We start from the raw sequence: 16488 nt of genomic DNA, 5'->3' as shown, positions 1-16488 counted from the left end.
AAAGAAGATACAAAAATTTAATTTAATGCAAATTTATTTGGAACAGAATACAAAAGGATAACAAACAATGATATGGTTTACAATTCCAAGTTTATAATTTTGATATACAAGTATATTAAAAAATTACTTCATTTAAAAAGATATTTTTATAAATAACTTGACTGTTTAAAATATAATAACAATGAAAAAATATTCAATATGTTTGCTTGTATATCTATAAAAAATTGTAAACCTGTAGTTAGTATTACAACTTTTACTGTAAAAATTAGTCTTACTTGTTTAAATAATCTATAAAAGTCACAGATTCAGAAAGATTCTTTTGAATTATTATAACTTCCAAAAAAATTGTCTAAATATTTTATTCTATCTTCTTTGGGTAAAAGTATTTACTTATCTATTTATACATTTCCTTTGCAATACATTAGATTTAGTAGTAAATTCATTCCTTTTCTTGCAAAATAAATATGTATAATAAAAGAAGTATAAACCATTTTATTTTATCACTTTTTACTGCTTGCAATTATATCGTTTCTTTACTTTATCACTGTAAAACTTTCCTTCCTATTATAAAACGATATGGACATATTTTCTCAGAATTCTATATAAATACATATTCAAAACATAAAAATTTCCAACCAAATTGCATTGGTAACATTATTCTAGTGAAAAATAATGGTAGCTAATTTTCTTTTTTCATTGCCTATGATTAACTTATACACAATATTTATCAGTAGTAATTGTCTGCTTTTCTGATAAAACATTATAATAAAGTCACTTTCTCAATTTTATCAAAAATACATTCTTAGATTGTTACTGCAGTTTAGATTAGCGTTTTCCTTTATCAACACTGTCCAAAATAGTTTGTTCTGTTCCAATTAATTATTTCAATCACAGATCTTCAATTTCTTTAAATACAAGAAACTAACATGATTTGTGTTAAATATTTAAAATTTTATAATATCTTATATCATTTTTAACCATTATATGTATTCGATTAACATTAAGCTTTATTTACTTGTCTTTACTCCCTCAAATAGACATTATTTGTAAATTTACTACCTACATCTTTACCATATGTGACAAATTTTTAGTTTTGTTTATTTCTTAAAAACCTACGTTGCTCTTTCCAGAAATAAAGCAATATTAAATATCAAAAATAATGCTGCACTCACTCATCATCAGAAAAGCTTTACCTATTACAAAATACATACTACATACAGAAGTACTTACTAAATTATGTACAATCATATACATCCTTGGAGGACTTAACTTAACCTGATATGTTTAATTATCATAACCATTGAAATCATGAGATGGACATTTTTCGAAACAATCGAACATTTTTTAAAGAACGTGTTAAATAAGCTTTTGGAAGAATTATTCCGACGTTTCGTTTAGTTAGCATCATCATTGTAGCAAGAAGTCCACTGAACCCAAATGGAACAGAAATCGAATAGACTTTCTTTATTCGTAATAAAGCTAACTGCTATCTTGATGAAATATATGTCGGAATATTTTAGAGCACAGCTTATATCCGAAAATTTCAATAATTACTACGAATCTTGCATTTATAAATAAACGAACTTAGTACTCAACTTAATATGCACACTTTTCTACAATCTTATAATTAAACTTAATATACTTATAATTAAACTTAAGTTTTAACTCAATATTTATGAATTTATTTTAAAATATCATTCTTTTAAGATAAAGAAATAATTTGGCTTTAAATTGATCAATTTGTAAATACTTTTAAACGTTTGACGGTTTCCATGCCACACTATTTTCACGTAACTTTTCCATTCAAGCCATATGTACTACACATAGTGTACATGCTTACTTCTTTATCTTAACACTTATAAACTTGTTTTACATGCACTGTGGGGACAATGATTTTAATAAAAAATTCAACTTTTACCGAAAATTGGTTGGCATGGAACATCTTAAGTGTTACATAATGCGATCATTCTTCTCGTTTCAATTTGGATAGTATGTAAGTACCTGATTATAATACTTAAACAACCATAAATCACTCGAGTGCGATCGCACAATTTGACATTTTTGTATACATACATTTTTTCGATAATCTTTGGCACTCAAAAGGTTATAAATACAAATATATTTAACAATATAAGGTTACAATGAGGATACATATTAAATAATTTAATCATGTGGAATCTGTAACATTTACGATTATGATTATAATTTAACCGAAAATGAAAAATTGATTTCACAAATTTTAATAACTTTTTAAATTACTACAAACAATAATTTAATTTATTTGTATAATCATACCTTTATTATCATCAATCATACATCATACCTTTCCGCATTTCAATCTTTAAATGCATCATATTTTTAAAAGAACAGAAACTTTAGCATAGTGTTAAATTATATTTCTTAAATTATATCTAAAGTAATGCTAAGCACAGTTCTTCTTATAAAAAGAAATAATTTTCTTAAAACGCATCAATCAAAATAAAGATATTTGTAATAGCTCCCTTAAATATTTTGTACGTATTAAAGTTTATACAAAAAATATTTTGTACATGCTCAAAAGTTAATCCCACCTATTAATCGAGGAAGGTGTAATTTTTTATATTTAGTGTACAATATCACACAAAATAAATCCTTAAGTAGTATTAAGTATCTATTTATATCTACTAATCACAATATGAGATTACAAATAATTTCCAAAAATAAAATGTTTCCTCAAATACCTAAAATGAACATGTCAAGATATAAGCATTAAGTATGATTAGAAAACCATACTTCTACATTACAAATTTATTAAGTTCTTGCTTAATAAAAGATTAAAGATTAGCAAAATTTTCCGTTTCTTTTTCTTCTTAAAAAAAGATTTCCAAAAGTATAAATAGGTCATTTCTAGAAGTTTAAACAAATTTTCTTCTATTTATACAGAAATTGCAACCTTCTACTATTTATAAAAAATGTATTGTATATTTTATTATCTTAATTGGCACTTTTCAAAAATAGTTTATAAATATTTCTTGTACTTCAACAAATTATGTGCAATTCCAGTATTTGAAGACAATGTACCCTTCATCATTTCATTTCAATCACTTTCCTTATATTTAGTATCATTAATAAAAAGATAAAACTTATTCAGAAACTTTTTTACATTTACATTACTGTTCAAACTTTTTAGACCGCTTTTTGAGAAAAGATATTTTAACAAGTAGTGAAATCAGTGGATAAGAGAGATATATTATATGACCACAATAATAAATAGAAAAGTAAACCTGATGATAACGAGGGTATGACAAAAATGTAAAACAAACAAGACAATAACCCATAAAAATAAATGTGTACATGTGCATAAGAATCCATGTGAGAATTTGAAGTTCTGGACGACTGTTTAGTAAGCTTTGTAATTTCTGTTGTCTCTTCAATATTTGAGATAACTACAAAAATTAATACAAAATTTTACTCAGTGCAATGATACTAAATTGACAAATAATTAGTTCATTAACTACTTTAATAATAATTTAATCAATTGAATAATGGCTTACTTAATGTATTTAATCTATCTGACCAATTTTATAAGTTACAATACAATAAATTACATTTTGAGAAAATATGACATTAATATCAATATATATTTCTACCAAAAATAAACATGATATTATATATATTATATAGTATATAATAACAAGAAGAATATAATACTAAATTTATAAATTATAAAATTTTTAAGTAAGCCATTAAACAATCGTTTACCTGATCATCATCCAGGTAAATAACCAATTGCTTAATCATTGCATATAGGAATATTTGATGTAAAACTAATATCAAACTTACGTCTTTTTCAGCATACATGATAATAAACTCGAGGAAGAAGCATACATAGTATCCTGAATGAAGTCCATGCCAAACTGCGAGAAAAGCCAGGGTGAAAAATTGACTATATATTTTCGATCCCAGAAATTTCAACCTCTTATAAATATATTCCGCACACCAATTATTAGTGTTTATATTAAATGATAAGATATAATCATTAAATTGAGTTGCTGTTTCAAATTTTAACAATTTAACATTTTCACAACCATTCCACAGAGGACGACCTTTCTCATCCTTTCCATTATAAGTTAGACCAAAAGTTGTACAAACCTGAAATAAAAATTATGTTTTATGATTCAAAGCAAGCGATAATATATAATTGTTAACATTGTTTAATTATAAATTATTTTGTTGATCAATAGATTAGTAATCTATAGAAAAGTATATATTATAAACATATATATACATGCTTTCCTTACCCCTTCAGCTAATAACCAACAAGAAATATATTTATACAGATTGAAATGACCCCAAAAGCCAATCGTAAAAAGACGTTTCAAGAATGTCTGTTCTCGGAATTCTGCACTCAATAGATATTGATTGGGAATGTATGAAGTCCCTAATTGATAGAATATCAAGTATATAAATCCGACAAACATTCGAGAAATACCAGGAATGATACAATCAAGAAGTTCAATTTCTTCTTTCATAGAGAACTAAAAATACAAAAAAATAAATTATTTTTTCTTTATATTATATTACATGAGTTTTACGGCAATAGATGAAAGTGTGCCACCATGTTACAAAAGTTAAACTAAGAAAATATATTACATAAACGTAAACATGTTTTATATAAAATATCTTAGTAACATAGTATTATACAGAGTATGTAATAATAATGGATTAATCTTTTCTTTAACACAATATGAAAATAGGTTGACAACATTTACTTTAGCCTTATTTCAAAATCTTATCTATTTTCATGAATGTAAAATTAATATCTGTGAAAAAACGAGATTTATCACATATTTTATTAATTATAATTCGTTTCAGTGAATGCAGTAGAAATTCCTTATATTAGTTTGTGACGTGTATTCGTTTACTTCTATATATATATATATATATATATATATATAATTTGTTGTAATTCTGTTAATGAATTATTTATGAGATTGTGTAATATTTTTCTCTTAGTTTTACTCATAGAACATGTCGGCACCGTTTGTTGAGAAAGATCTGAGACATCCTATATATCGATTAAAAAGTTCTTACAATTTTTTCGATTACTTAATTAGTATTTTAGTATGACTTACAGTATTCGTATCGACCATCGTATATCGTCCATTTACATAGTCTAAGTACCTTTTCATGCTAAATTGTGGCCCAACGAGAAACGATCCTGGAAAATATGCAAATGCTGCAATCTCTAAAAACGTTGGTTGTTCTTTCAAGGCCACTTGTTTCTGCGATGCAGACAATTTTTCCTAAAACGGTAATGTTATTAGTTAAACTTCTTCCTTCTGAAAGGAAATTTCCTTCGTTTCTTATTCACCCTTCTTAATTGTTGTATTTAACTTAAATTTTAACTTCGATTCTTTAACTCGGCTATTTATTCATTAATTAGACATTTCCATCGCGTGTATTACGCTATTTGTTGTTCTATACGTACCTCGGGTTTTTGACCGTCCAGCAAATTGAACGCAAGACCAATTAATCGCAGAGTTAGTACACACTGTGGCATAGTCCATTTTATGTCATAATCATCTGTACTTGTCATATAATATCCTATAAACGATAAAAACGAATATTATTTTTTAATGTATAATATCTTTATTATGTTCGATCTATCATGTGGATACAGGAGTATTCTGTGATATGTAGAAATCATTTTATAGATGAATTTAAAATTAAAATTCTATTCGTCCTTGTTTTTATGTTATGGAAAGTATTTAACTCGAAATGATGTTCTGTTGCACTTTAGTCGGGCAATTATATAATTGTTTAACCAGCAATTTATATATATATATAAATATATATATTTATATAGAATTTTTATATATTTATATATATAAATATACATATATATATATATATTTCTATTGCTAAACCTGCTTATTTGACTAAAACGTGGTGGAAGTTTAGTTATAGATTCGTTTGAATTTTATTATGCACAGTACTGGACAACTAGACATAATAAGACAATCAATGGCAAAACATTTGCAGACCTGCATTCATATGCAAAGAGATTTGGTCTGTTATGAAAGTAAGCGGATACAGTTTGTTGAAGAAGAAACTCGCCGTAACTTGAATAAGGATAAATTGAAAAGAACATTATCAGATGTTTATATGAATTCTTTTCATTTTTTTTTTTTCATGTACTGAACCGATCTTTAAATCTCATATATTACAGGACACCCTGTATATATCATTTCAAGTGAAACGGTAACATGTACCACGAAGTTACAATTATCTGCACACGTTAAGTATTACGATCTATCAAATTGTATTAGTTCCAAGTAATGCAACTATTGAATAAACGTGAAATTATTCGCTTTATCAATTATTTACATTATTAATACATTCATCACGTGGAATCAATTTGGACTAAATTTCAAGAAAATCGTATAATTTTAAATTAAATTAAATGATGAAATATATATATATTTATTATTATATATATTATTAATATATATAATATATTTATTGTTATATATATCATATATAATATATATTATTATATATATTATATATATATTATATATATATTATATATATATTATTATTACATATATATATATAATAATTACATATTATATATATATATGTAATAATAATATATAATTACATACTATATATATATATATATATATATATATATATATGTGATCTACATTACCTGTTGTACACTTGTTATACATTCATTGCATAACATTAACCGATGACCGACGTCACGTGAACGGAGAAACTTTTGTCGATTAGCAGTAATCGATATCGCATCGAACGTATTAAATTAGTTATCATCGTCATTTAAGAAATAATACATGTTATGCAAAAATGCATACATAATTTTTTTAAATCGCGCTCAATTAAAACTAACGACACTTTTACTATAATTTATAATAGTTCGCACGATTTCTGGATAATTTGTAAACATTGGTAACATTTTCCTAGTAAAATGAAGCTAATTATATAGAACAAGTTAAATATCTTTTATTCCTATGTTCTTTTTGTCGGAGATTGGTAGGTTGTTTGTTTATTAATTTACATGTTTTTAAAAAATCGCACGAACTGTTAAATAAGTATAAATAATAGTGTACTATAAATTGTTCATACCGCATAGAAGATGAGCCATATTGAAGACAAAAATAATGACAACAGATAAAGAGGAACCACCAAGGCGTTTTAAGACGCGATATGTGACATACATTGCTGCAGCTGAGTGAAGTATATTGAGCCCTGTAAGTACACAATACTTATGATCAACTAGTTCCTTAAAGAATTGATCCAAAATATTTTTGAATGAAAATTACATTTACTATTATCAATTAATCAATCAATTTATAAAGTCTTTCCAATACGTAAAAGAAAAATTATTTTAGTATGCCGATCAATACCTTTAAATAATTTTCGAATTGCTTTCCGATTTAATTACTATTGAATAATTCATCATAGTTTAATAATTCTTAAAGTAACAAATATACTGCACACTAAAATTTCAATTCATTTCCTCGAAGAAGTAAACGTCATAGTTGAAATAGAATAAAAGATATAAGACAAAACATGAAAATGTATTTAAAAAAATTCAAGAAATAATAATTTTTTTCTCGAATATTCTTCTTCGAATATTTAAATAAATTTTTCTGAAGAAAAATAATTACCATAATTCCACAAGCAAATCAAAACGCCACAGGTTGCAAAAAATATATGTTGAAAAACTGGACATTTTCCGTACAAAGTATATCTGTGAAGAAGGGCGATGGGTAATCCTGAAAGTTCAGTTATAATTGTATTATTCTCGAGTTTCATCGAAATATTTTTACGAATGTTTCATTTCACGTACATTTTATAAATTAAATTCATATCTAGTTGCAATTATTGATACTTGTAATTCGTTTTCATCAACTTCGAAATTAGTCATATTACAAGTAATTAACTCTATGACAATGTTAGTATGATAATTTAATTAATTAATCTAAAAATAATACACCAGTACGTGACAATTTGTTATATTCTTACAATCATAACATATATAGTTTTAAGAGACGATAATAAAGTGAAAAGTAATCAATGATACGAAATTTAAATACAATACGGATAATTGGGACGCTATTATTACTTATTATACAGTTATTATATTATATTATATAGTTATTATTAACAATATTTTTATCCACAACAATTGCACAATTGAAAAACAAAGAAAATAATTTATAATTGTAAATATAAATTCTTTCATTGAGCCAGAATATTATATATATTGCAATGATGTTGCAATTTCCGTCGTAAAATAATTTGCATAAAATAAAACCAGGAATAGAGAAATGTGACAGATTAGGACGAGAAATGGAGTTACTACTAAAGTAAATAGTAATTATTTTTATTCTTACAATCACTAAAACACACACATAATAACACATATGTTCAAATATAAATTTTAATATAACCAGTCAGTATACACATCAGATAAACAATTTGTATGTTTCTTTATAGCCAAAATCAATAATAAATCCTAACTGACTAAATTACAGATATTATAATGTAACATACAATTACTTCTGTATAAAGTTTAGATTAGGATTCAAAATTAAACAATCTAAATAATAAAAAGTGTTGTTTCCTATTGCAATAGTTACTATTAAGATAATCTTGACCAATTTACGAGAGAATTAAAGTACATATCACGCACGCATGTGCAACAAAAATGTAGGATACATAACCTTCAACCTCAAAACACTGCGAAACTGTGGAAATACTATTTTCAATTATAAAATGACAAATTAAGATCTAGAAAAGTATTTCTAGGAATACATAAGAAATCATAATACATAACAAGTAAATCGAAGTGCAATGTGATTATGCAATCACTGATGTAACGAACAAAAATGAGATCAGGCTATAGGTTAATGTATACATGTATTTTATATACGCCAATTTATTGACGTTAAATACTGTAAATGAAAATCGTAAAAAAGGAAGCAATGTCCTTCTGAAGACATTAATTACCAAGAAAAATGGAGATAAGAAGACGAAGTGCAGCTTCGGATGTATTTAAAGTTTCCGAGAGGCTTAACAACATACTGCTCGACATTGTTGATTCTTTCGAAATGGTTTCTTATCCTGTTGCTTTATCTTCTTAAATCAGTTTCGTAATGTTATTATTAAATTTATTTCTATGGGAGACGTAAAAAAGAAAATTTAATTTACATTCTGCACCAATAACGTCACCTGTCACTTCTATAGTTATCAAGAAATCGATACTCAAACCACGGTAAGAATGGAAACCTTGTTATAGTGTTCTAAAACTCATTAAACTTTAGGTAGTTGCAAATAAAATTTTTCAAAAAAGAAAAGACATGTATATAGAACAAAATTACATATTGAAATGGATGGTTGAAATAGTAAAAAGTAATTATTCAGTATATTATAAAAAAAATTGAAAGAGAGTTGAAAACAAAACATTGGTATATTTAAGAACACCTGAAAACAAATTTCACGTCAAACAAATCACACTTTCTGTATCTATTTCTTTCTATTTCACATTATTTAAAATATTAATTAACGATATTGCGAACAATTATACTTAACATATAACATATTAAGGAACAGTTATCTTCCAGTAGACCATACGTTTACTTTCAAGAATGCTCAAATTAAAAATTTTTTCTAATCCAGTATATGCAGTATGTCAAATAAATCATTATCTGCTTCGTAACCATTGACGAGATATGTTGCGACACAATACCATTCGCACAATGACACAGACAAGTTATTCGCGACAAAATACCATTTGTACATTGTTACGGACGAGGTTATCCCCCGACACAATATTCGTACTACACCATCTTTGAGATGTCCCGTTAGTCTGTTTTTCTGTAATTATAATTTTTGTTTTAATAAGCAAACGCACAAGATATCTCGTCCGTGACGTAGTATAACTGTAAATGATATTGTATTATAATCGCGAAATGACTCAGCCGTACTATCGTATCGATATCGTATCGTAAAATATCTTGTCCATGGCTAAAAGTAAATAAAAACATAAAGTAAATAAAAACACTAAGCTTACCAAAATTCAAAATTAAAAATTTTCAAAATTTCAAGTATTCAAAATTTAATTTAAAATTATACATTCATTGTTATTTATTTCGTTCATCTAACTTTTGCAAACGTTCTTATATTAATACAAATTGAGAAATCAAATAATATAAAAATTTACATAAAGTCAGATGAACAAAAGAAATAACAATAAATGAACAACTTTAAATTAAACTTTGAAGCCGGTCATTTCACCGGATCTGGTAAGATTAGTGTTAAAATATGTAGCTTAACAAGCTTACTACAAACATAAAATTCTTTTAAAAAGAATAAAACCGGACATAAGTAAACTTATGAATCAATATTGTTTAAAATTGTCACAATTTAGTTTGTTTTCAAACCGTATTTAAATCAGCACAAATTATTTATGCCAGAGACAAAAGAGAGTACTCACGCTTATTGACCTAGTTCTTCTTAGACTGGTGCTGCACCATGCGGCCAAATGCTGAGATTATCTAACGTTAGTATATACAAGAACCTATAAAATTAGGGATCTGCCTGTTTGGTTGCACACTAGTATAGACAAAAACCCATTGAGTTTCACGCTACAAGAACCTATTTAATTATGCGGTTCTATGGGAAAGTTCTTATGTACTTCTTTATCCGATGTAGACAAATATAAGAATTATAAAATTGCATAATAATGAAACTATTCGTAAACTGTCAAAGAAGGAGAAATGTTCACTACACATATTTGTTTTTAGAGAAGGAAGAGAATATTCTCATTCAAACGATACTACATCAGTAGAATGATGCAATAATTTTAATATTTTTCCATATACCATCTAGAATTAAAATTATCTATGCTTGACACTTGGCATGTCAGTTGTACTAGCATGAATATTTATTCATCGTCGCATGCCGATTTTCCCTGGTACGTACGATGGTGTTCGTTGAGACGAATTCAATGACCTTACATATGAGGCCATTCATTATTGTAAAATGTTATAAATTCAGTTCTTAAGAAGTCAAGTGAACCAGTGTCACTAGCTACCGGCTACTAGATTGCTGTATGCGCTGTAAACAAGTATCGAATTTCTTATCTCCCATGATGCTTCCCAAAATACCAAACATTATTAAATCCTGAAAACTCACTTTAATTGACGTACTTTAGTCGAATAAAAATTATAGTAGTAGTTAAAAACATTCGTTGAGCCGCAAATAAATAAAAATCGTCAAAAATTGCACTATTTTCAATTGTTAATTATACATATAAAATTGAGAATGCGATGTTGGAAATCATGAAAATGTAGCTTTTGTCATTCTGAAAAATATTCAAAATTTAATCCCCAAATGTTTATTAGTTTTTGTAAAAAGCAATTTAACAAGTAAAAGGGAGTCTTCGTAGACTTTAATTTCTACAATTTTCAGAAGTAACATAGTAACTGGCGGGGGCTTTTTCTGTTCTTGAATCATGTACAACTCGAAACTAATCGATCTTTTAATTGTAAACTATTTAAAATTGGCGCCAGAAATGATACATCATTTTACTTTTTACAAGGACACGTTTATATTATAAAGAATGTAACAGTTACGGTAAAATTAAAAATATAAGAATTAGTAAAATTCAATAATGCAAACCAAAATAAATGCATAATTATAATGACAATTATTAAGAGCCATTAATCATTTAATAATAACATAATAATTCTACTTTTTCTATTTTTCGTTATAAGAACATGTAGAGGCAATGCTAATGACTAAGATTGACAATAAATAACTTGATCGTCTAACCAATAGACGTGAGCGTTCACCTTCTTCCATCAATTCTTTCTCATCCAATGAATTTGCATACATTCCAATCCACGTGGTACCCCCATCTTTATCTCGGAACTTCTAACGAATCTTGGGGAAAACAAATTTTACGCAGATTCACTCGTCTGTCGCCTACCGCAGATAGCCGAACCTAATGATTGTCTTATATAAATCATTAACTTTTGCCTTACTTAAATTTCTTTATATTTTAATTAATGCTATTTATTTCTATATCTTCATCCAATTTATTTTATTTTTGCACCGTCGTGTTCCCCGATACCTAAGGGTTTTTTTGTAGCTGGCTTCAGGTTTTTATGTGATAAACTTACAGAGATTGGCTCGGTGAGAAAATATTTACGTCTACATCGAATGTAACAACAGTCGACATCGAGAATATCATCTGTATCACTTTCCGAAAGAATGAATTTGAAAAGTTGGTAAGTACAAAATATTCATACTGTGCATACGTGTATTTTGTATCTGTTAATGTTCTAAATTAACACATTAACGGCCGGTATTTTCTCGGTTAAATCGCGTTTCTAGTCAACATCCTCCTTAACATTTTCGACACTTTCTGATAGTACTTATATGAACACAGAATAGAGACGACATATGGATGTTTCTAATATAAGAATCCAATGGTTCAAAAGTCTTGCATTTATAAAGTTTGGTACTTTAGCCTACTGCATAGCTTACTTTTACGTGATAGCCATTTAAAGGGTAAATTTTATTATTTATTTAAACACATAATGTGTTCAGAATGTCGGAATATTGCTTTACGATCAATATTCTGAGATTTTTCCGATTCAAATGAGTTAGCAAATATGCTTCGAACAATGTAGTTGTCTGATGATATTCTTATTATAAAAATGTAAGTAACGTGTTGGTAAAAGTATCATCACAAATCAAGAATAAGAAAATTTAAATTTTGAATTGAACTATTAAGCTTATCACAGGTCATTCATATTTGTTGATTGTCAGTCCCTCCTTCTCTTTCACTCGCACTGTCCCTTTCTACGTTCGACACGTCTAGGACCTCAGTTTGGACATTTAGAATAGCTTATGTGTCTCCATTGTCGCAACACTTGAATCCCGATTTTCGTACAATTCCAAAATGTTTCCTGTATCTTCAAAAAACGCAATAATAGTTAAGAAGGTGTGTCTGCAGACGAAGTTTAGCCAGTCCTTCAATTAAAATATATTCACAGTAGGAACATTTTAGCATTTTGATGATATCCTAGGATATACAATAAAACAACTATATATCTTTTCTCTATTAAACATCTACTACTGACTACAGAAATAATGGCAGATAGTATTACTCGATCCGAGACCGAATGTCGACGAGGCGCCAATACAACAATAAAACTTTCATATTATTACCAATAGTTATGAATCTTTCATCAACATGTCTCGCAAGTTATCACCCAATGATTTTACGTCCCTGCGCGCCCCGAAACTTCGGAGCAAGCAGGCGAATCCGTTTCTGTTCTACATACAGCTCAGTTTTTTTCTTCAGTAACTGATATCTTCGATATATAATAATAAAGTACTATACAAGATCTGTATCTGGTTTCCTCTAAGTCAGTCAATTTTAATATAAAACAAGATACCTTGTCTCTTGATATCAACGTGTATTACTCGTTTCATCTATGTTACTTTCGCTTATTATTAATATGTACTATTCTTTTAACAGGCAATCTCTTCCTAAAATATTATACCTGCGCAACATTAAGAAGCATGGATGTCTGTGCTAATTATTTTTTACTCGAAATCATCAAATAAAATTATACAAAAAATACGAACACAAGAGAAATCATACTGTATCCGAACAACCAACAAATTTATTACAAAATAAAAGAGAAAGAGAATATATACAAGAAAGATAGCTCGTGATCGAAAAACAAGTGACCAGAAAAGAAGGGTAAGAGCAAGAAGAACGACATCAATGCAACTACTACCGCTACCAGCAATAGAAACAGGCGGATGAGGGAGAGATAAAATAAGAAGAAAATGAATTATTGTTAATACACCAATGCTAGACTATACAAGAGTACCGTTAAGATTCGCTGAAAATGACGATTCGATTGAACGACTAGCAATTCAATCGCAGGCAAGCTGCGACGTTCATATTAAGGAAAGCCTAGGGAAAACATTCCGAGAAATAGAATTGCAAAATGAACATGCTCTGTTGTTGAAAGAAAATAAAAATTTGGCACGCTCTGCTGTTGAAAGAAAATAAAAATTTGGAAGCACAAATAAAATATGTCAAATAACACCTCTAAAAAGCCGAAATGTCCAGAAATCAATTGCGTGAGAAGTTGAAGAGATTAGATGTCTTGAGGTGGAAACTCAAAAGGTAAGGTCAAAATACATGCTCAAGTTCGGTGAAGAAAAAGTTGCAAAGCGGTGGGCTGAGAGACAGAAACTAAAAAATTTACTGCACCAGTAAAAATTGTACAACTAAAAAATTCCTTGAAGATGAATCACGACATCTTCCCCCAAAAAGAAGACGCTTCGTCGTAGAGAGCGAAGATGCGGTTTCCTGCTGACCCCGGAAACTCTTTTATTCGTAAAGCAGAACGATCGCTATGAAGTCAGCCTGTGAAACAATCGTTTTCTGAAATCCATAGTTTCTGAAGAATCGATTCCTTCGATGATTCTAGGAGCATTCAAAGAATAACTTTTCGATACAGCGGAGGAAGGCCCGAGGCCGGACGACATCAAGAAAGAAAGACGCAGGTCTCAAAAGTCAAAAGAAAAGGCGAAGAGTTGGGATTTCTTTTAAGACAGAAATCTACATTTATATAATACACGTCTTTGACTGAATTATTTTGGATGGTTTCCCTTTATAGAATAGTCTATTGGTATAGAGATACATACATATTAGATATGGCAATATTTGTAAATGTATTATTTATGTTTTTTGTTTCGTATTTTAAATTATTATTTTAACATTTTTTACTATTTTTAACTCTAGTTAATATATATCATCGTTCAAAAATATAGTAAACGATTAAGTTCTCTTTCTTAGGCAACATACGATTAAATAAGTTTCCGTAGTGTGAAAGCCAACAGGTTCTTGTTTATGTCGGCGTACAACATAATCGGGTAGATCCCTAACTTTAAGCTTAAATTCAAAGGTTCTTGTATATGCTAAATTACGACAAAGCAGGGCAGATCTTTAATGTTATAGATCCTTTTGCAAGTTAATTTCAGTTGAACTCCAATTTCCTCTCTGTTCGTAACCATGGACGACATATGTAGCGGCACGATACCATAACAGCTTAATCGCGACACGATACCGTTTGTATATTGTATCGGAAGATGTTATCCCCCGACGCAATATTCGTACTACACCATCGGTAAGATGTGCCGTGAGTGTGTTTCTTTATTATTACAACTTTTGTTATAATAAGCAAATGCACCAGACATCCCCTCCACGACGTAGTATGACTGTGAACGATTTTGTGTTGTAATCGCGAAATGACTCAACCGTATTATCATATTAACAATATCGTATCGTAATATATCTTGTTCATGGTTAAAAGTAAATTAACACGAACCTTACCAGGCCCGGTCACATGACAGTTTTCAAAATTTAATTTAAAATTGTACATTCATTGTTATTTATTTCACTCATATAAATTTTGCAAACATTCTTATATTATCACAAATTGAGAAATCAATTGATCAGATAATATAACAATTTGCATAAAGTGAGACGAGCAAAAAAATAAGAATGAATGTAAAAATTTAGATTAAACATTGAAGCCGGTCATTTGACCGGAACTTTTTAAAAAAATTGAAATTGGACATAAGTAAACTTATGAACCAATATTTTCCAGAATTGTCGTAATTTAGTTCGTTTTCAAATCCGTATTTAAATCCGAACAGATTTTACCAGAGACGAGAGATCACTTTACTTTTTATAAGAACACGTTTATATTATAAAGAATGTAACAGTTACGGTAATTTTAAAAATATAAGAATTAATAAAATTCAATAATGCAAACTGAAATGAATGCATAATTATTATGACAATTATTAAGAGCATTTAATCATTTAACACTAAACCTACCGACACTTCGTGTACATCTATGCTACCGTGTACGGTCAAAATGACTGGTAATGAAAGAAGTAATAGTTTTTGTGATTTATCTTAGATAATGGTAAATTTGTAACTAAACGTATATAAAATGATGAACTTTCATAAAATTTGGTCTAAATTTACGTTTGTTTAATTTCAATTATGGTCTTAAATAAAATTACACTTTTATTTATATAGAGGTATATCTTATTCAACTTAGATGCATTTTTACAAATTATTTAATTATCAAATATACATTTGCCGCATATATATTTCCTATGACTTAAACAAATTTTCGTAATTTTCTAATTGTTACAGTTTTTTACTTGACAAATTTTTTGTAGTAATGAATCTGAACTTGTGGATAGTTTTATTGTATGGTTTTTTCCCGCGACTTTTTATATAAAAGTAATCTATGCACCAGGTTTATAACAATTTCTTGAATTCTCTGTAAATTAGCCCATACTGTAGATTTCATTGCAAATTTATTGGTTCGTAAACGTTGGCTTCACTCACTTTTCTTGTCA

At 28.0% G+C, this 16488-nt stretch overlaps 1 protein-coding gene across 4 annotated transcripts; it reads right to left on the bottom strand.

Annotated features, from left to right (window-relative positions):
• Positions 1-543: 543 nt before the first annotated feature.
• On the bottom strand, positions 544-10533 carry LOC100742195 (lysophospholipid acyltransferase 5). Of its 4 annotated transcripts, XM_024370656.2 has the most exons (10): positions 10359-10533; positions 9632-9891; positions 9025-9191; positions 7680-7787; positions 7135-7257; positions 5471-5586; positions 5115-5285; positions 4281-4517; positions 3823-4131; positions 544-3425 (listed from the first exon to the last, which is right to left on the bottom strand). In XM_024370656.2, the coding sequence occupies exons 3-10, from the start codon at positions 9107-9109 to the stop codon at positions 3150-3152; spliced, it is 1425 nt and encodes a 474-aa protein (XP_024226424.1). In that variant the 5' UTR covers positions 9110-9191; positions 9632-9891; positions 10359-10533; the 3' UTR covers positions 544-3149. The 4 variants fall into 4 exon arrangements, with proteins under 4 accessions (XP_024226424.1, XP_012246211.1, XP_012246213.1 ...); XM_012390788.3 differs by lacking the exons at positions 9632-9891; positions 10359-10533 and adding an exon at positions 9226-9556 and having other exon boundaries at positions 9025-9150; XM_012390790.3 differs by lacking the exons at positions 9632-9891; positions 10359-10533 and adding an exon at positions 9247-9556 and having other exon boundaries at positions 9025-9150.
• Positions 10534-16488: the final 5955 nt, after the last annotated feature.

The sequence above is a fragment of the Bombus impatiens genome, unplaced genomic scaffold (assembly GCF_000188095.3).
Source record: "Bombus impatiens unplaced genomic scaffold, BIMP_2.2 scf_0884, whole genome shotgun sequence".
NCBI classification, from domain to species: domain Eukaryota; kingdom Metazoa; phylum Arthropoda; class Insecta; order Hymenoptera; family Apidae; genus Bombus; species Bombus impatiens.
This window is presented reverse-complemented; position numbering and strand designations above follow the sequence as displayed.